Source organism: Podarcis pityusensis, assembly GCF_964106645.2.
Source record: "Podarcis pityusensis genome assembly, chromosome: 10".
NCBI classification, from domain to species: Eukaryota; Metazoa; Chordata; class Lepidosauria; order Squamata; family Lacertidae; genus Podarcis; species Podarcis pityusensis.
Window position 1 is genome coordinate 74637961 of NC_138035.1, and position 21830 is coordinate 74659790.

Consider the following 21830-nt stretch of genomic DNA (forward strand, 5'->3'; position numbering starts at 1 on the left):
ATGGGTGATAAGATTCTTATTAGTTACGGAGGTTTAAGGGAAATAACTCAAATGGGACTTCCCAGTAGAGTCTGCATAACTCTTAAGGCTGCAACACTACGCAGACTTAACTGAGAGTAAAACCCATTGAAATCAGTGGGAGTTAAATGGGCTTAGGCTGCAAGTGCTCAAATACACTGTGCTCAGCTGCATTTGGGAAGGCTTAAATTTCTCTGTAGTAGTAGCCCATGTGAATTTATGATCATCTGGTTACTGACACATTTGCTACATAAGTAAAGGGCTTCCTTTCATTCTTTGTCAAAGCAGGGTAGCTCAGCACAGGAAACTGCTTCAGGGCATTGGCCATTCTTGACCCTCCAAGTATTTCCTCTGAAGCATTATCAAGGAATTTTGTTCCCAAAACAGGGAGTCGTGTAGTCAATTTTTTTGGATATCTGAAAAAGTCTAAGTGACTGATGTCAGACCACGCTCTCTTGCGTAGCCCATGAAATTACAACTCTTTGTAAACTGTTGTGCTTGCCTAGTCCAATAACTCTGGATGTTTTAAAGGTCAGTCAAGGCAGCCAGAGGTTCTCTTAGAACCTCCTGTTTAGACATATTGGAATGCAATTCTCATCATCTCCCACAGCTTTAGTGATTGAAAGTAAAGATTATTACTTGTTGCAAACACTACTATGTAGAACAGCCTCCCTCAACTTAACCAACCAACAAACCACGCTGGATTGAGTGTGGTTTATTTTCCCTGTATTTTTATAGTATGGTTGCTTAAAAAGGATTTATGTATTTTACAGATACCTGTGACATGTGTAGGGACGCGGGTGGCGCTGTGGGTTAAACCACAGAGCCTAGGACTTGCCGATCAGAAGGTCGGCGGTTCGAATCCCCGCAACGGGGTGAGTCCCTGCTCCTGCCAACCTAGCAGTTCAAAAGCACGAAGTGCAAGTAGATAAATAGGTACCGCTCCGGCGGGAAGGTAAACGGCATTTCCGTGCACTGCTCTGGTTTCTCCAGAAGCTGTTTAGTCATGATGGCCACATGACCTGGAAAAACTGTCTGTGGAAGCGGACAAACCCCGGCTCCCTCAGCCTTTAAAGTGAGATGAGCGCTGCAACCCCAGAGTCGTTCGCAACTGGACCTAACGGTCAGGAGTCCCTTTACCTTTATGACATGTGTGCTGCCTTGAGAGGCTTGTTTTGCACCAATGTATGGTTAAAATTAGCATTTCTGTACACACATTCTCTTACATAACAGGGTTCCGCTTGTATAGTTTTCTAAATTCAAAAATCAATTCCAAATTAAGTGATTAAAATATCACTACTTTTCTTTAGTGAAGAGTATCAATTTTTCAACCTTAGTTTGGATTTAATGAAATAGCATTCATTACAGCTGAAGAACAAATGAGACAACTCCATTCAAGAAAGACGGAAACACTTCTGTCCTTAAACAACTTTACCTCATATAAACTGAATAAAATAATCTAGGGCTATAAATTTCACTCTGACGGGGGCCACCAGGTGGCGCATTGGAAGATGGCCGACAATAACATCTCTCTGACCCACACGAGGTAATTAAGAGGCTGCTATGGGAAGTATGCAGTCTTCCCGACCCCCCAAGGAGATGGGGGGACAGTCTTGCCAGCGGTGGCCATAATGCACCCCCGGAATCGAGAGAAGCGGGTGCCGGTCACTTGGCACAGCCCTCGGTGAAGTCGGCTCTTCCCGGACGCCATCTCCAATCTGCGCGTGCTGGTTTGCTTTAGCTCGGAAACATAATTGGAAATATATAATTGGAAAGAAGCTGAAGCACATACATCAAGCAAAGTTCGAGAGATAAGGCTGCTGATTAATGGATCTCTGGGATCAGAGCGGCGGGAGAGGACAAATAAATCAAGCGATGAAGCGCCATTAAGAGATTGGTATGTTTGGAGAGAAGAAGGGGGGTGGACGAAAAAACTTTCCTTTTCTTTGTTCTATGTGAGTACTAATAACCCTCCACCCCAAAGAAAGAAGAAAGAAGAATCGCCGTATTTTATTTATCATAAGCAGGAATTTAAAAACTGTGTGGGATGAATTAATGAAGAGAGGATTGGTAAATATCGGAGAATGGAAAATTCTATGACGCAGTTTAAAATGGCGTCTCGCAAGACAGGCTTGTTTAAGAAAGACGGGGGAGGAGAACCAGGACTCATTGGAATGTGAATGATTGAACTTGATTTTAACCTGGCAGAGCCCTCTATGAGATATTTTACAAGCCTGGGGAAACTAAAGGGCAGACCGAAGATAAATCTTTGAAGGAGGAGGGGAACGGCGGCTGTCCCGAGATATGACTTGTGGAGTGTGCAAAACCCACACAGACGATGTTTGCTCTAACCTGCTTGTGAAGATTATCAGAGATCGCAAAGAAAGGAATATATGACAACAATAAGAAGATGAAGAAAGTAATAAAGAGACTATCTGGATAGAACTGGATAGAACTGTTTAATTAAAGCAGTAATAGAAGTGATGTTTGGATCCTCGTTCGGAGCTTGATGTATGGGTACCCCCAACAAAATTGAAAAATTTGGCTGTATAATTTGGAACTAATGTGAATTGAAATAATGTGATATGATTGGCCTGTTAATAAAAATCATGTTGTTTTTTTTAAAAAATTCACTCTGACAAACTGCATGAGCACATGGGAGAAGAACCTGTACAATGTGAAACAAGCAAAGTCTACAGAGCTTCTTGGGAAACTTCTCACATGGCAAAAGAAGCAAACCAAATTTGAATAAAAAGCAACTTCAGCTATGTAAATGGCTGCAGGTGGAACTTTAAAAGATACCTCTGGGTGCACGTAGAATTCTGCTTCCACCCCACAGGTGTTCCTAGCTTTAAATAAAACTTTTAAGCTGCAAAAAAGCACCAGTTCCTTTCTAATGTTAGCTCAAAGAATACTTACAGTCTTCATCAAAAAACTTATACTGGATGTGTTTCTTGAAAAACTCTTGTGTAAGTCTACAGATCTCTTCTTTTTGTTTTGAGATGTGCTCGTAGTACTGAGTGTAGTCTCGCTGAGAGATACCTGTCAGGAGAATTACATCAGTCATCCATAGCTAATGTATGATTCAACTAGAAAGCAAAGCTGTCTGAAATACGCTTGCTGTGATGTTTCTTCTGGTACACTACCTGTGAAAGCCCACCCAGCAGAAATCTCCACAGTTCAAAAGCACTGAACTAAACAACAGGTTTGTTGTGTTCATTGGTGGTGCTAATGCAGAATTATTTGTGCCCCACCTTTTCTCCAAGGAGCTCATTTCAAGCCTAACAACAGCTGCATGGGCTTGGTTAGGATGCAGAGACACTGATGGGACCAAGGACTTGCATAACTAAGCCCAACAAGCCAGTCACAGTACTGCCCTGGAGGGAGTGGCTAGCTGTCTGGCCCAGTTGTTTCCCCCTTAAAGGTAAAGGTAAAGGTACCCCTGTCCATACGGGCCAGTCTTGACAGACTCTAGGGTTGTGCGCTCATCTCACTCTAGAGGCCGGGAGCCAGCGCTGTCCGCAGAGACTTCCGGGTCACGTGGCGAGCGTGACGAAGCTGCTCTGGTGAACCGGCACCAGAGCAGCACACGGAAACGCCGTTTACCTTCCCGCTATAAAGCGGTACCTATTTATCTACTTGCACTTAAGCGGTACCTATTTATCTACTTGCACTTAAGGGTGCACTGCTAGGTGGGCAGGAGCTGGGACCGAACGACGGGAGCTCACCCCGCCGCGGGGATTCGAACCGCCGACCATGCGATCTGCAAGTCCTAGGTGCTGAGGTTTTACCCACAGCGCCACCCGCTTCCCCCTTACTTTCGCCAGTTGCCAAGGAAAGGGGAACTTGTACTCCCCGCAAACCAAGAGTTGTTGTTGGACTGTGGCTCCTATAATTACTGACCACTGCCCATGCTAGCAGGGGCCCATGGGAACTGGTGGTCCAACATTTGGAGGGCCACAGGCTCCCCATCCCTGATGTACACAATCTCTCTTTACTTGAGAAATATTGGGGTGCTGCACTTGCTCTAAACCAGTCCAGGAAATCATTTAAATGAAATGAAGAGCTACACCTGTTGCAGAGAGACAACATTCAGTTCTTTGGGACAGCAGCTGCATGAGTCACCTGGAAATTACTGTTATTTATCCTAGACAGCCTGAACTGCAAAGCTGAACTAGAGTCAGTCTACCAGAATGTCTCAAAGTGGACAGCTCAGTCAGTAGAGCAGGAGACTCTTAATCTCAGGGTCGTGGGTTCAAGACTCCTGCACAGTAGGGGGTCGACCAGATGGTGCTTGTGGTCCCTTTCCAACTCTACAATTCTATGAACGCTCTTGACAAGGTAGTACTCTCTGTCTTTTACTCACTAATAATAGACACAAAAACATACATAACTCATATTCATATGGCTCAGATAATGCAGGACTAAAACAACTGTCACCATCTTCTACTAGCATCATATACCATTATTTGATATTACGGAAAGTGATGTACAGTGATACCTTGGAAGTCGAACATAATCAGTTCCAGAAGTCCATTCGACTTCCAAAATGTTTGGAAACCAAGGCACAGTTTCCGATTGGCTGCAGGAGCCAATTGGAAGCTGCGGAAGCTGCGTTGGACATTCGGGTTCCAAAGAACGTTTGCAAACCAGAACACTCACTTCTGGGTTTGTGGGGTTTGGGAGCCAAAATGTTAAGACTCGTAAGGCATTCATCAACCAAGGTACAACTGTATCTTTGTATCTTTGCTTGTTTCATTGTAATACTTTGTTGTGAACTACCTGCAATACAACGTCTATTGAAAAGCAGCTCATGTATCAAGTGACTCTCACTATGATCAATTAGGAGCAGCAACAACCAACAAAACAGGAATTGTAGCCAGATCAAACCATATATTCTTGCATAAAAAAGGAATGACACCCACTGTGAAAACACGTAAATGTGAGTCTTAAAAACGGCAGAGAAGAGCCATAACTCACAACCTCACCTATAAGCTTGTTTTCCTTCACAAAGCATCTGAATTCTGCCCCAGGAATCAATTCACACCATTTTCGGAGTACAAGCTATAGCAGAAAAACAAAATCATGAAAAAATCTTGATAACTATCAATTAGCAAAAACACACACTCTCAACATCAGCAGTAATTAAGAAATTTATAGTCACTGGAAGAAAGAAGACTGTCTTTGTATGCACAATTATCTCTGCAAACAAGCCAAGTAGTTGAAATGCTGCTCAAGTGAGATTTTTGTCACATTTCTTTATCTGTGAGAATCACTTAACTAATATGCAAATCTTTCTTTGGCCTCCATTAAGAAGGTAAGATTTGACGTGCAGGACCAGCCAAAGGTCCATCTAATTCAGCATTCAGTGTTCAATAACAGCCAGCCAGATAATGCCAAAGGTTCACAAACAAGGCCCAAAGGTGACACCCCAATAGTTCCCAGCAGCTGCTTTTCTGATGAATACCAAGGCCAACATAAACGAGCATTTCTGCAAGAGGCGTTTCTGCACTCCCTCCTTGCCCCCCTCTAGGAACAAACATCTGCCAAAAAAAACTCCCACAAACCCTTTATAAAAAGTTCAAACTCTGCCAAAGCAACAAGAGTCAATTACTTAAACAGAGAGAAATCATTTGAGGTAAACACCAAGAAATTTGCACTGTCCTCAGTGTTAATCTGATTAATAGAACCCTAGGTATATTGCTTTCTTTTAAACAAAGAGGGAAATGCTAACATGGAGGTAAAGCTTTTGCTCATGTTTGCATAACTAAAACATGGTTTAGGGCTATGTGGATAAACTCTCTCAGCAGAGTTTAGTGTCATTTTTACTAAGTATTTCAGGCTTAGTATTACATTTGATGCAGGAATCCTGGTTCAAAACAAACTCTGGTAAGTTTCAAAGCAACTATTAAGCTGTCTTATTAAGCTCTCTGTGTAAGAACACACACAACAGTCTAGAAAAATAGTTTTCGCTTACCTCATATTGCAAATTGGGGTCAGGAGAATCATCATTACAATGGATAAATCTGGAAAAGGAAAGCAGGTGCACTAATTTGCTTTGAGACTAAGAACCATAAACATTTGACATGAAAACTTTGCCAATGGCATTGTGCAGTATGTTAAAAATCAATAAGTAAAATCAAGATATGGAAAACAGCATTAGACTCTTCTCCTATCATCAACTCATTAAAAAAGGGGGGGGGGAATTAGTTATGTGTTGCAAGCAGAAAGGTTAGCACTCAAGGAGATGCGCCTCCAGGAGCAAACCTTACTTGGGAGTGCGCAGAACACAGTTCCTTCTTCTATCCTTTCCCTACCAAGGCAGCCTGCTAATCTGAGGGGTGTGAAGACTGGGGCTGCTGAAGATATCACAGGCGCCACCTGACTGTTAGATGCTACAGGCATTATTCTCCATCTACAGAAGACTTATTTATTAAGGTCAAAATGGTTTCTAATCAGTTTTAAAGTCAAGCTTTCACTTACTTATTTGTATTTATTACACATACTTTGCTTTTCCCCACGGAGGTGGCCAGAGTGCATGGCCTGTTCTCAAATAGCCTCTTATTGAGGCAACTTACAGAGCTAAATCCATCGTGCTTTTAGCAGCATTATTTATATGTTTGTTTGTTTTATTGTTTATTATACATTCCTCACAGAGGAGCCCAGGGTGGCATCAGGTACTTCCAGTCAAAAAATACAGAGTGGAATCCCCCTGAAAGACCTAAATGTTGTATTGAAGGGTATGGAGGAATTGTTGCATGGAAGAAATAAACACTATTAATAACCACACACACAAACTGGAACATGCTCAATTTAATTATATGCAGCTTTACATATACTGGAAAAGTCTGCCATTGTTTACAAGCCCAGAACATCCCTTTGTTCACACAAAAGAGATTACACTGTGCGATTCTGTTAAACAATCCAAACATACAGGAGTTGTGGCTTTTAACAAGAGAGCCTGTTTCAAGGCATAATTTTATCAGGCAGGTGCTTGAAAAGCTGAGGAATCAAGGAATCAAGACATCCAATAGAAAGCTACATTGATTTTACCAAGTCAGTTCCTATAGATGCCCAGCCCTTGTTCCCAGACAGTGCCCACTCATATTTCACAAGCGGCAGCATCCCTCTAGTATTTTATGCCAAGCTGGGTACCTCAGAAGTTTGAAATAACTTAGAACTGTTTAACAAAGAGCAGTCGCATAACAGAAGCAGAGGTGTGTCAACAGGGATACTGAAAATTCACACAGGAAAGAAATACAGATCACTGCGAGAGTCACCAAATACCCATCCATTAAACACAGGAACTTTTCAAACATCTCTGTGTTCCAGAGGAATAGGAAGTTGTGCTTTTAAAGTAACTGAAGTAACTCCAGGTCAAGTTATCTTGAGCCAGTCTTTACATTGTTCCTTCTATCTTTTTGAACAATCCTATTTTCTATTTCTTGTGGGTTCTCTACTTTCTTAATAATTATTCTTGAGAAAGCCGGTAATCTACTTAGGTCTCAATTCTGTTCCTACATCTGGCAAGTAGCAATCATCTCAGTGGGAACATAGGAAGTTCCGTGACTGCCAACAATTATGCATTTTCTTTATATCTTTATGTTAATTGTAAATACTTCATTAAATCTGGTCACTCTTAAAATAAATTAAATGAGAAAAAATTAGGGTGGAATCCAACATTGTGTGATTAGACTTCCACCCATGCATATTAGAAGTCTGTTCTGCTGACAACCCTTAAATGCCAGCTTTAAGTACTGCATGACTATACCAATATCGTTATTTGCAAACAAGAGTGACATTTTGTGAACAGCACAGACTGATGATATACACAGAATACCAGCTTAGTGCAGAACGTGGATTGGGGACTTGGGATAGCCAACATGCAGAAAATAAACCAACTCCATCTCAAACTCTTGTTTTCACTGACGATATAACACTATGTTTGAAAAATATCAGCTTAATCATCACGTCTCTGTTCTGCAAATAGAATCATAGAATCTTAGAGTTGGAAGGGATCCTGAGGGCCTCCTAGTCCCCACCCCCCGTAATGCAGGAACTTCAACTAAAGCAGGGGTCGGAAAGGCTTACCGGGCATGGGCCGGATCACTCCCACGGAGATCCTCCATGGGCCGGACCGGTGCAGTGAAACGCCAGAAATCGCGTCCTGCGCAGAAGTGATTTCCGGAGCCGCGGAAGAGAGTCCCTGCACTGCGCAGCACTCGGGACTCACCGAGTGGGCGGCTCGGTTCAGGGGCAGTTCATGGGCTAGTTAAGCAACCCCCATGGGCCTTAGGTTGCCAACCTCTGAACTAAAGCATCCAAGACAGATTGTCAGCCAACCTTTGCTCCAAAACCTCCACTGAAGAAGACAAATACATTTGGGTTCTCAAGTGGCCTCCCATCCAAACACCGGGTACCAGGCTGAGATCAGCACAGTATCATCAAGGCTGCTGCATTATATGCTTTCAGACACCCTTGGGATAGCAAAAAGATTTGTAGCCCCCCCCCCCCCAAAATGCAAAGATGACAGAACTAAATTTGAACTGCCCACCACAAGCTGTTCTCCAAGGAAAACAAAGTTTGTCAAATCTGCTGAAATCCTGAGAACATTAGGACAAACGACAGTCTGTTTCAGCTAAACCTTGCCCCCTTTTGGATGTTTAGCAGATGTGCAGTCCATCCATATCCAGCTTTAGTACCGTATTTTTCGCCCTTTAGGGCGCACCAGCCCATAGGACGCACCTAGTTTTCAGGGGGGGAAATCAAGGAAAAAAATATGATCCCCCCCCCCCCCCGCAGCTCTGGGAGCAGCAGACAGGCTGCACGCAGCCTGTGCGCTACACCAAGACCTTCTCCCTGCTTTTGCGGGAGGTGGCGGAATTCCCCCACCTCCCGCAAAAGCCCACAGGAGCCATGCGCGACACCTACGGGCTTTTCGACCAGGGGGGAAAAGGGACTGAAATGGCCAGTCAGTCCCTTCTCCCTCCTCGGGGAAAAGCCCCCAAGAGCGGCGCGCTCTTCAAAGGGTGCGCGGCTCCTGCGGGCTTTTCTACGAGGTGGGGGAATTCCCCCACCTCCTAGAAAAGCCAGCAGAAGCCGCGGAGCCCCTTTAAAGAGCGCGCGGCTTTTGCCTGCTTTTGCGGGAGGTGGGGGAATTCCCCCATCTCCCGCAAAAGCCCACAGGAGGGTTGGAGAGTAGCGGGAAGGCGTGCGACGCCTTCCCGCTGCCCCCCATCCTCTGGGGGAAGCGCTGCTTTCCCCGCCGCCAGCCTCCAACCCGGGTCGGAGAGTAGCGGGAAGGCGTCGCGCGCCTTCCCACTGCCCCCCATCCTCTGGGGCTGGTGATGGGGGAAGCGCTGCTTCCCCTCCCCGCCAGCCTCCAACCCGGGTCGGAGAGTAGCGGGAAGGCGTCGCTCACCTTCCCGCTGCCCCCCATCCTCTGGGGCTGGCCATGGGGGAAGCGCTGCTCCCCCCCCCCGCCAGCCTCAAAGAGCAGACTCTCCTGGCTTCAGCGGAAGCAACGCAAAGCCTCCAGAGCGCAGGCTTCGGAGGCTTCGTGTTGCTATCGCTGAAGCCAAGGAGCCTGCATTCGCCCCATAAGACGCACACACATTTCCCCTTCATTTTTGGAGGGGGATAAGTGCGTCTTATAGGGTGAAAAATACGGTATGTCTGCTGGGCACCCCAAAAGCCCTCCAGGCAAAACAGGCTGCAGAGAAACCTACCAGGAAAGAATTTTTCTCTTCACAGTTGAATGCAAGTTCCCTCAGTTATCCAAGATTCTAATTCTGAGAACAGTTCTGGATTGTTTGAACCAATGTCTTTGTCAAAACAAACTCTGAGCCTCTCAATACGAAAGTTTTGTTTGTTTGTTACCTGGGAAACATTTAAAACGGTTTGAGGATGGTCAACTATCAGAGCTTTTTTCTGAGCAGAGGATAGCCAGAGGTTGAAAACAATGTTAGTTTATCTCACGCAATTATGAAGACAGTATTGAGCAGGCTGCTCACCTCTCCCAGGTGAAACAAAACCCTCATCTGGTAAAGAGCCGGCTGTGGACCCTGAGAGACTGACGTGTCACACCTGAACCCCAAACCAGCATCTCAGACCAACTACTTTAAGCTCTTGCGTTCCCCCGTGAATCCTTGTCTGTGGGATCAACTGAGGCCTAAATACAGGGCCTGGGAGCTGAAGCCCAAGCTCTTCACAGAAGACAGGGATCTGGTGGGAAAGGAGCGCATTGCCCAGCAAAAGCTGTTTACGCACACCATGTGGCAAGAAGTCAACAGTTCAGAGTTTGCGTGGAGATGAACACCTGCAGCAGCAGAGGTGATGCAAGGAAACAAATTATACAGAACGTGACAACCGGTAGCATTAGCAGGGGGCCATGGACACGACCATGAAGAGCTCACAGAACGTACTGTCGTAGCTTCACTTCCTCATGCACCAGTTCCAGCACACACTCATTAGGTCTGCCTGTTCCATCAACGAAGCCTCACCCTGGGCCCATCAAAAGGTCTTGCTTCCATCTAAGGTCAGAAGGGCTGGCCATACCCTTCACCTGAAATGTCCAGAGTACACAGTGAGACACTGTTGTTTAGCAATGATGCCCTGTTGTTGCTGGAGCCTCGTGGGCACATTTATTGTCATGGAGCCTGGATGGCAAAGTTATTGTACCAAGACTTTGTGGAATATGCACTTGTAGTTACTGCATTATCAAATAAAGCCAAGCTGTATCCTTTCCCCTTTTGTGGTCTGGATTTCAGTTCCAGATAGCAAGGTCTGTATAACCTTTACAATTACATGTGTCTGTGTATAGAGGAGAATTCAAGGCATCTCGTCAGAGCATGGCTTCACTGTTTTGTTCTCCACTTGGAGTTGAGCTTCTAAGTAAGATAAAGGCTCAACTGATACTTGCCACGGATACTTTAGCTGAGATTCCTGCATTGCAGGGGGTTGAACTAGATGATCCTTGGGGTCCCTTCCAATCTACAATTCTATGATTTTGTTACACCAGTGTGGGATCTGTGTATCTAGGAGACTCAGGAATATACACCCTTAAGACCAGACAATATAGCTCAGTAACAATGGCAAAAGATTCTATTTCTAGTCCAGTAATTCTCAGAAAATGGTAACTTGTTTTTTAATAAGCCCTTGCCATTTATTATGCAGGGTAGGAATATAAAATAATCATCATATATTTTCCATTAGTATTATGTTTCTTTGGAGCAGTTATAGAACTTTCTCCATGTCACTAAACAACAACTAAGTGCTGCTTAAAAAGGAAATAAATAAATAAATAAAATAAATCTATAAGCCGATTCAAATTAACAGGATATATAAATGTACCCAATTTCCACTTGTTCAGCATTTTCCTTCCGAACAACAGTAACATTTCTCATTTTCTCTTGTCAGGGGTGTTGAAGCTTAATCAATATCTTAATTAATGAAGACAGGTCTTGTGGTTCAGCAGGGCTGTTAACTTAAGATCCTGACTAGGTATGTTCATGCATATTTGGAAATGTCATGAAAAAAGATCCTACATTCTGTCCCTTAATAGTTCCCTTTATGGAGGACTATGACTGGCATGACCCTGACGCAGAGAATAGCATTCAGGGCTGTGTATAAGGCTGTTCCACTGTCATAGCCAACTTCTGCTTGTGCAGCAGAACTTTCCCCTCCCCTCCCCGGACCCTCAACTCCTCAACAACGCACCTTCAAAACTGCTCCAGAGGGTTGCGGGGAGCAGATCTGGGGGGCAGGCAGAGAGAAATGGGAAGTCCTACAGAGCATGTGCAACTTGGTTCACGCAGCACTGGATTCAACCTTCAGCTAAGAACTTGTGAGGAGAATCAGAACTTACAGGGTTAAACAGTTCTGTGTGATGTCTCACATTCTGAGGCGTGGTTATGTTCACATATGGGAATTTTTCTTTGTGTGTGAGTTACTTTCATTTTTGGCTGAGAGGCGAGAAGGATGCCTGCTCTCTCGCCGGGAGTGATTTATGATGTTACTCATTAAAGGCTGTTAGAGATTAGCAAGAAGCCTGCAAACAGTCTGATTTATTATCCACACACAAGGCAACACTTTCTGCTGCTACAGAACTCTGCTAAGAGCTGTGAAGAGAGCTCAAGTTTTTCCTATTGGCACAGGCGTCCCTCAGCACAGGGGAAGTGTGCCGGACGCCATCTTATCTCAGCAGAACTATGTGTAGCAGATTTCAGAAAAAAATCTAAAAGTCGAGAACTGTGCTAACTCCCCTAATCTGAAGATCTGGAGCACTTACCGTGCACTCCCACTCCCAATGTGATTGGCTGTCTAAACTTCCAAGATGCAAATCATAAGTCAGAGTTTAAGGGCCAATGGCCGAAGCCCAAATCCTGAAGTGTTCTGTGACTGGATATCATGTATCGAATCAGAACAGGGGCTCAGAATCCTTAGTCACGACTCATGCTCAGGCAAACACTGAATACTTAACAGTAACCAAGACAGCATTAGGAAAAGAAAGGCATTGTGCACAGAGCTTTTCATCTCTTGAAGCATTTAACAAACCTATCTTCCTTGAAGTTATGATTAAATTCCAGTATTGAGACAATGCAGAAGATAGATTAATGAACAATAAACTCAGAGAAAGCAAAGTTGCAGTAGGATAAACAGAAGAATAGTCTGACAAAGCATCTCTGCTCATGGACAAGAACAAATTGAAGATCTAAAGATCCAAGATTTCAGAACTGGGAACAGTTGAGGTGGGGGTGTCTGAAAACTCAGCAACACCACACCACACACTGATACTGTACCTAATCTTTTTAAAACTTACGGTTGAGTGAAATCTCGAGTAATGAAGTCTGAACTCTTGAAAAGTAGGAAGATGTCACTGAGACATTTGCATTTCAGTGAACTATTCAATGCTATCCAGTAAGCATCCTAAAAATTAAAAAACAAACTTTATTTTAAGCACATTTTAACCAAACCTTGCACAGTGGCATCAAAGCTAGTCTGGGTAGAATACTGAATTCTGATGTGGGAAATCTAGATTCAGATCCTTCTTTGGCGCCAAGGAATGCTAGCATGCCTTGGATAAGAGACCATTTTTTAGCCCAGAGTACTTCACTGTGTTTGTGAAGATTAAAACATGATTGCTCCATGTGCTCCACCCTAAGCTTCTTCAGTAAAGGATAGGATTCAAATGCGATACATAAACGTAAGCAGAAAATGCTGCGTGAGAGACAATTTTATTACATCCTTTGGCCATCCTCCCTTTCCCAAGCTGCTCTTAAGCACTGCTATACTATCTCCACTAGTTCTTTTCAGTGTAATTATTTTTTTCACTTCCCAAATAGCTCAAAGAAATAGTTATCCTTTATTTTTTAAAAAAATATCATTAAATCATCTGATTTAGGATTTAATTCATGTTCTCACCCTTGGAGCACTCCAGTTAAGCTTAGGAAAGACACTGCCTCCCAGTGAGCCAATTGCTTCTTCAACTTTAAGTGCAAACTCAGGGAATTCTGGTGCCTAGACAAACAACAACAAAATGAGAAGCTTGTGAAAAACAAAATGTGTCCTGGGTTGAACAGATTTAGAGATGTTTGTGGGCTCTCTTGCATTTTTTATTTTCTTTCTCTTCATCAAATGGAATAAATTGTTTTGGGAATATGAAGATATTCATAGACGGTGATAAACGACTACCATTGAAGTTGTCATGTTAAAGCCAGTATTTACAAATGTCATCCACTGTTTAGTTTCAGAGCACAGGTTTGATAAACAATAAGATTTCATAACTTTCCCCTTCCCTTCAGTTTTCATTGATCTAGATTCCCTCCTGCTTGTTGATTTTGAAATCATCTTCAACCCAGACACTTCAGCATTTATTTATTATTATGCAGAATGTAGGCAGTAATAGTAATAACTGAAATCAAACTATTCATATGAGGCAATGAAAGATAATGGTAACTGTAATAATGCAAAAGTGCTGTAAATTTTATTTACCCCACATTGTCTGTTGGCTATGTTCGGAGACACAAAATGGAGGGAACTACCAGGGGATAGGAGCGGGGGGAAAGACCAACAAATTTCTCTTGACCTTCTGTGCATCCAAACCCACTTCCACTGGCTCTGGAGCAGGGCGGAAAGGCAGTCCCCACTTCCTCACTACTCATCACTGAGGCCCCAATCCTTCCGTATTTTTGCAATCTAATGCTCCATTGAATCTAATGTGCACCTCAATTTTCAAAACTTTGAAACAAAAAAAGTATTTGATGGTGAATGTAAATACGGCATTAAATCTAACGCACACTCTAATTTTCACAACATAATTTGGCCAAAAAAGGTGTGCATTACCATTGAGTAAATACTGTACAGTACTTCTCCAGATCTGGCCCTGCTGTTATGCTTGTCAAGATGGCTGTAAGAGCAAGTGGGATGAAGGTGTTGAGCAAGGAGCTCAGACAGAACAAGAAAAGAAAAACTGGAAAGTTTCCTTCCAAAATTTCAGTGAGCTGAAAGTCACCTGCCACATGGCACATGGAGATGCTTAAGAATGCAGTATTGATAACTGTATGTCCTAGTTCTCTCATGGGATTCATACTTTTATCGGATGAAATTGCCTCAGGAACAATGTGTGTGTATGAGGCCTTATCCATTTTGTAGAAAATACTGCTTGTTCATAGCTAAAGCAAAAGAAAAAAGGAAAAAGGGGGGGTGACTGGAAAAGACACAAGATAGTAACTAGAAGAAATTCATGGAGGTAAAGACTATCAATGGCTACTAGTCTGGTTCTACCTACACAGTCAGAGGCAGCAATGTTTCTGAATCCCAGTTGCTGGAAACTACAGGAGGGGAGAGTTGCTCTTGCGCCCAGATCCTGCCTGCAGGTTTCCCCCAGTCGTCTGGTTGGCCCCTGTGAGAACAGGATGCTGGACTGGGTGGGCCACTGGCCTGATCAGCAGGCTCTTCTTGTGTTCTTATTTGGTCTGATTGTTAATGCAGAACTTGACCCAAAGCAGTTATTTCTCAAAAATATATTTTCAACCACTTTATGTAAGCAAAGTTATCATTATGTTTTAAATACAATGCTATTTAATTTGATTAATAAGGTTGTACACACTTTATTTTTACATTTTTATTTTGTTTTAAATGGACTACCATGTCAAGCCATTGCCTTTTCTGGGAACAAGTAGAGTTTAGTTCAATTTCTAACCTAATGAAAAGAGTTCTTATGCAACTCTGGTCAGATAAAAGTTAGTACTAATGGCAAATACAATTAACCCTTCAGTATACATATTTTCCCAGCAGCTCAGCTGTATCTGATTAGACAATCCCTGAATTAGTACAATATGCAGATTCATATCCTGCCTTTTTTCAGCAACGAAACCCAAGGCTGTGGTTTCCAAGTCATCACTCATCTAGGCACTAAAATCAGCACCAGAACTGCTTAAATTCAGGAAGGTGGTGGCCTCAAATGCCTTCAGACCATTCACTGGGACAAAAAAAATTAAAGAAAAAAAGGGCCTTACCGTAAGTGTTGTAGTATTTTCATCATCAGACCACTGAAGAAAGAAAAGAGTTTGAAATAAATAAATACATAAATCTGGCATGTTTTTGTATTAGGTCCATTCAGATCATCGGGGGGCAGAAGGGACCTTGGAGTCATTCAGTCTCACCTCCCTGTTCACTGCATTATGTGCAATGTAGGGCACCACTACCGCATCTCTGATAGGCTGTTGTCCAGGGAGAAGACACTCCCTCTCCTGAGCCAGTCTATTCCACTGTTGAACAACCTTTACTCCCAAGGTTTAGCTGAGGTTTCCATCCCCTGACCTCAAGAAGCAGTTTGGGGTCACATGTGACCTCCAGACAGGAATATTTGGCTAAAATTGAGATGGTGGTAGGAAATCTACCTCATCAAAGCTCTCTATTTGGAGGATTCCCTTTTCTCTTGCTGCTGTAGATCTCACCTCTGTGAGCTTTGGTGACACTGAATGAATGATAACGACAACTAGTGGAGGTGCCTGAGCAGCTCATGGCACAGACTCTGAAAAGTATGTTTGCAGCGATCCCAAAGCCATAGGAGCAAACTCCCAGGGGTTGAGGGGTCTTTGCGCCTCCAATAAAATATTTGAGCCCCCCGAAGTTGATGGGAATTGCCGTTCAAATCGTGCCCATGCACCACATCATGTGATGGATTATGCAGGGCAGGGCTTACTTGCCCACCACCCCAATATTTTATTCAAGTTGGCAGCGCTGCGTAAAACTATCCTGCAGTGGATGGGAAAGGCAGGTTTCAACATGAAGATAGAAATAAGAATTCCATTTGCACTGCACAGCAAGTAAAAGCACATAAAAAGGGACTGGGTGTGTAGTGGGTGGGGCAGCAGGCTAGAGAATAAGATATTGCTTTGTTTTCCAATTCAATAGCCAACTTTTAAAAAGTACAAGGGAAAACTTTGGGTTATAAGCTGGTAACGGTACCTGTGGGTGACACAGAAATATCAGTATACAGAGCTTGAGTATATCACAGTTTGTACAAACCTGTATTTCCTCTGCCTCTTCCCCATCATCATCTTCTTGGGAACATGTTGGCGGATCTTCCCTAGAATAGAAGCAGTAAAACTGAAACCTATTAATTTCAAGTCACAAGGGTACAGAACTTGAAATAGCCTAACAAGTTGATAAGGTTTTACTTCTGCAGAATGCACTAATTTAAGGTGACTGGACTTTAGAAATGCAAAAATGTAAGCCCCGAGCCATATGCCACATAAACTAAACACAGAAGCTCCAAAATCAAGTAGTCATTTCCCCAACCAACAAGTCATTTTAATTTATGCCATGGCTTCTCACATTTGGCCACCAGTAACTTTTGATACAACAATCCAGACTTTATCTTTGGTTCGTATATGTGAAAAGAGTCAATTTGCTCCATTGCTTGTATGGATAGAAAGGGCTGCAAATCGACTACGCAGAATTAGACAAGCTAACAGGAAAGATCCAAGATCGGCGGGATCAGAGGTTTACCGAAGACTGGACTAAATTTATGGAGTATTTGAAAAGTATTTGTGACAATCAGATTACGTTTATAGGATTATAAGAAGTTCTGTGAGGAGTAATTTAAGAAATATTGTAAAAATGGAAAGGGAGAAATGACTGGTTAGAAAATGTAAAGGCAATATTAAGTTAAGAACTGCAGGAGAAATAATTAAGACGGAGGATTATCAGAGGTGCTGAAGGAAGTCCAAACAAGGATATGTGTGTAATAACTTGTGTGGTATATCTTTAAATTTTATATGCTAAAAATTAATAAAAAATATTTTTTTTAAAAAAAGAAAGGGCTGCAAATCAGGAACACTTTATAAGAGAACAAAGACACTTTTTAGATAACCACTACCACCACCCTTAAAAGTTGTCCCATAATGCACTCACTCCTTTGACTTTTCAGATTTACATAGGATACTTTCAGTCACAGACCTTGCAGGCAACAAAAAAGGTCAAGCATCCCTCAGACCCAATACTCACACCAATAACTTGTTAAAACTTTGGACACAATAAATGTATTGAGGTCACATCTATGGTTTCTAATTGCATGCTGTAGCCACACTTGCAGCCAGAGCTAAAGACTACTATGAGAGCCATTATTCTACCTTTGTTTTAACACTAGATTAAACATATGAATCAATTTACTCTGACTTTAAAGCCATGCCCACCACACAAGACAGGGGAGAGAAAAATGACTGAGGCAATTTCTTTGAAGTATCAGTGAAACGCCAGAGCAATAATTTATAATTATCTTTAAAATACAAATAATTTCTTACCTTCCTGAAACCACCAAGGTTCCGTCATCCAGCAAATAATCTTTTACATTCTGAGGCAGTGGCAGTATGATACTGAATTGATTAAAAAAAACTAATTTAGGACAACATGAAAAACTGAAGACATAAAATATACAAGTTATCTATGTTCCATATAGATGTTGTCACTAAAGTGATTTAATAATATTAACCATATCATCTTAATACACACATTTTTTAAAAGGAAGAAAATCTCTTTTTCATCCAAGAATAAAAAATAAAAGGCAGAGAAGTGAGGGAGGGGAAAATGTACAAAGACTTTATTAAAGAAGCAAAACTCATATAAACTCATTACAATAGTATTTTGTCTTTAAACTTGAAGAACACTGTCTCAAATATTTTAGTTTTATGTCACTACATACTAGAGTTCCCAGTCCCATGAGCCACTGAACATGGTAACTCCAAACAGGCTGGCAATACAGTCATTTGCTATTTGCGGTCAAGGAGATTCACCAATATATTTGTTGTCCCAGTGAACAGCTTTTACTTTCTGCAATACATTTGCATGGACAAACAACGTGATATGGGAGATCACAAGCTAAGGCCAGCAATTTCCACAGTCACTAATGAGTGGCAGTCCACCCATCCACCCCCTTTCAAATCTGTACTGTGAATGTGGAATGAGCAAATATTCATAGGAAATGCATTAACAGAAAACAAAACAAAACAACCCTAATTAATAGGTCCTTATTTGTGTGGGAGCCTTGGGGTGGGGCCATCACCTCTACCTATGTGGAGGCTGACATTAAGAAATGCATATTGTGTTCTAAATATTGGTCACGGATATCTTGATTTGAAGATGGGGAAGTTGAATACCCTTTCTTCATTCCTAGGCATTCAAGAAAGCCCTTGCCTCAAAGGATTCTCGCTCACCTGCGGATGGTCTGACTCTTGAAATGAGGATACCAGCATGAGAACTGACAGTTCAGCACTTGCTCCTTCTTCATCCCTTTGCCTGGACGCTCCTTTGTTGAGTGCAAGGCTGGTTTGAGATCTAAAAGAAAGGAAAGAAGGTACCATAATTCCCAAAGCTGCAGCAAAGCACCCTCACAAAGCCACGAAATCATCCTCTCGCCATCTGCACGTCCTCCTCCACCCAATTTAAAAAGTTAATCACCATTTTCATAATGAGAGCTATTGAAAGTGTTATTTGTTTAATTCTGCTTGGCGGCCAAAAGCCAGTGATAAAACACAGCCCTGCCCCCAGGCCTAGAGTCTAAGAGGCAGAACAAGAAAGGAAAACGAACTGCGAGGAAGGAGAAATGAAATCTGAGAAACTAATTCTTAGTGACATAATTCTTCCAGTGAAGAGCTGGAGCAGAAGTACTACCAGGAGCGAAGCAGCGGAGAGCGACCCGCACCTTGAGGGGCCAATGAGGGCGACCCGAAGCGCGCTTCCCCAGGGGCACTGACGTCATTCGCATCTTAAAATATTTATAAACAAATGAAACCCGAAGCGCTATGTCTCTACTCATTTATTGGTAGTTTCTACCGTTCCGATCGCTTTGCCGCCTTTCTGGTAGCCGAACCCACCTGCCGCCGGGCTTCCTCCTTAAGCCCCTCTGCTTTTCTCATCTGCGGCCCCTTCCGCCTCCTCCAGAGCCTCGCTCCATCTTCCTGACCTCCGGACAGGCTGACAAGCCAATCAACAGGCGGGGCGGGACTCGAAACCTTACTCCGATTGGGCCACTGCCATACAAGCGTCTCGGTGGCTCAATGAAAGGCAGCTTGGCTGGCACCGCCCGCCTCCTTGCCTTCAGCCCAGGAGGCCAGGCAGGCGAGAGAGAGAACCAATCGTCACAAAGCTGGTCAACAAAGCCGACTCTGGTTGGACTTTGGCAAATATTATCGCTGATCCAATCAATGTCAGGTATTGGAAGTGGCCGGCGGTGGAGGCGGGAAGGAACTGCGTTCCCGGGTTACTAATAGAGATATACCGAGTGTAGATTCGCGATAGTTCTCGCTTTCAGGCTGGAAAGAGCTGCCTGCATTTAGAAAGCAGCAGAGACATTCAGAATTGAAGCGAGCGGCGGCTCTTCGACAGCAGCGGGGCTGAGAGAGGGGCAGACGCCGGCCCGCGGGGGCGGGGGGGGGCAAGGTCGCCTCGGGCAGCTGCAGGATCCCCGGGGCAGCGCCACTGCCGGGAGCCTGGCTGCTCCTCCTGCGAAGAGCCTCCCCAATCCTGCCCCTTGGGGAAGAGGAGCCACGGCTGGTCTCCTCCCAGCCTTGCCAAGGACGGGGCTCCGCACCTGCCTGGTGTGATTCAGAGTGGACCTTTGATTCCCACTTCACCCATTGAGTAAGGTTATAATATAATCATAATAAATTATTACTTATAGCCTGCCCATCTGGCCAGGCCTCCCCAGCCACTCTGGGCAGCTCCTAACAGAATATTAAAAACACACGAAAACATCAGACATTAAAAACTTCCCTAAACAGGGCTGCCTTCAAATGTCTTCTAAAAGTCAGATAGTTCTTTATTTCCTTGACATCTGATGGGAGAGTTCCACAGGGTGGGCACCACCACTGAGAAGGTCCTCTGGCTGGTTCCCTGTAACCTCACTTCTCGCAGGGAGGGAACTGCCAGAAGGTCCTCGGAGCTGGACCTCAGTGTCCGGGCGGAACAATGTGGGTGGAGACACTCCTTCAGGTATACAGAGCCAAGGCTGTTTAGGGCTTTAAAGGTCAGCGCCAACACTTTGGCTTCATATAGGTGTTAAAAAGCATGGGGTAGAGGATAGAACCCTGAGGCACCCCAAAAGTGAGAGCCCAGGGGTCTGAAGACTCATCCCCCAGCACCACTATGTGGACACAGCCCAGGAGGAAGGAACTGAACCACTGTGTAACAGTGCTCCCAACTTCTCTAGACAGTCAAGAAGGATGTCATGGTTGATGGTATCAAAGGCTGCTGAGAGATCCAGCAGAACTAGGAAACAGCTTTCACCCTTGTCCCTAGCCCACTGGAGATCATAGCCCAAGGCAGTTTCAGTCCCATGATGAGGCCTGAATCCTGACTGGAAGGGATCCAAATGGTCCGCATCCTCCAGGCATGCCTGGAGTTGTTCAGCAACCACCGGCTCAATCACCTTGCCCAAGAATGGAAGATTTAAGACTGGGTGATAGTTCAATTTTTTTTTTTAAGAAGCGGTTTAATAACCACCTCTTTCAGCAGGTCTGGGAAGGCTCCCTCACAGAGGGAAGCATTCACCACCCCACAGATACCGTCATCCAGCCCTTCCTGGCTCTCTTTTGTAAGCCAGGATGGGCAACGATCAAGGAGACAGGTGGTTGGTTTTACTTGTCCAAGGAGCCTGTCCATGTCCTTGGAGGTAACAGATTGAAATTGACCCTAGACTAGACAGGACTCTAGACATGGCCCTGCTCCCATGGTGGAGTCTACTTCTTTCTGAATCCAACTGACTTTATCTGGAAAAAAAAACCTGCAAAATCGTTGCAGATCTTGGGGTCCTTACCACGCCCCAATGGCAAAGGTGGTTCCATTAAATTGCGAGCCACCTGAAAGAGTCTCCTGCTGCTGTTTTCTGCAGATGCAATAGAGGCGGTGAAGGAGGTCGTCTTTGCTGTTGCTATCACCACTTGGTAGGCTTGACGTTGAGCTCAAACCTGTGTCCGGTCCAATTCAGAATGAGTTTTCCACCACCAGTGCTCTAGCCGTCTCAGCAATTGTTTCACCACCCTCAGCTCTGGGGAAAACCACAGGTCTGTCTGGGCTCCATGCAATCAGAGAGGGCGCTTCGGAGCCAGACAGTCGATAACCCTGGTTAATTCCACATTCCAGCAGGCCACCAGGGAATCAGCTGAAAGGCCATCAACATAATGGTTGATTTGACCCTTCACCCCCCATTGTTCTTGATGTAGATCTTCACTCCATTCTTCTTCCCTGGTGGGGGAAGACACCATTTTGTGGTTCACCTCAGGTGCTAAAATATCCTTAGCCAGCTGTGG

At 43.9% G+C, this 21830-nt stretch overlaps 1 protein-coding gene and 1 long non-coding RNA gene across 5 annotated transcripts in view; both read right to left on the reverse strand.

Annotated features, from left to right (window-relative positions):
- The window catches only part of CDC123 (cell division cycle 123), a 41361-nt gene extending 21736 nt beyond the window's left edge, over positions 1 to 19625 (reverse strand). Inside the window, exons 1-10 of one of the 4 annotated variants that reach the window (XM_081023805.1) lie at positions 19398 to 19625; positions 18738 to 18858; positions 17829 to 17900; positions 16552 to 16612; positions 15537 to 15569; positions 13441 to 13536; positions 12839 to 12945; positions 5996 to 6044; positions 5007 to 5082; positions 2938 to 3060 (exon numbers count right to left, since the gene is read on the reverse strand). In XM_081023805.1, the coding sequence (XP_080879931.1) occupies positions 2938 to 3060; positions 5007 to 5082; positions 5996 to 6044; positions 12839 to 12945; positions 13441 to 13536; positions 15537 to 15569; positions 16552 to 16612; positions 17829 to 17900; positions 18738 to 18811 (691 nt within the window). In that variant the 5' untranslated portion in view covers positions 18812 to 18858; positions 19398 to 19625. Of the gene's footprint in view, positions 1 to 2937; positions 3061 to 5006; positions 5083 to 5995; positions 6045 to 12838; positions 12946 to 13440; positions 13537 to 15536; positions 15570 to 16551; positions 16613 to 17828; positions 17901 to 18737; positions 18881 to 19335; positions 19359 to 19397 lie in introns of those variants that run through there. The other 3 variants (XM_081023804.1, XM_081023807.1, XM_081023806.1) reach the window with 3 other exon arrangements.
- On the reverse strand, positions 6812 to 9268 carry LOC308486746. Its single transcript, XR_013991261.1, has 2 exons — positions 8079 to 9268; positions 6812 to 8046 (listed from the first exon to the last, which is right to left on the reverse strand). It is a non-coding gene; the product is annotated as an uncharacterized lncRNA (long non-coding RNA).
- Positions 19626 to 21830: the final 2205 nt, after the last annotated feature.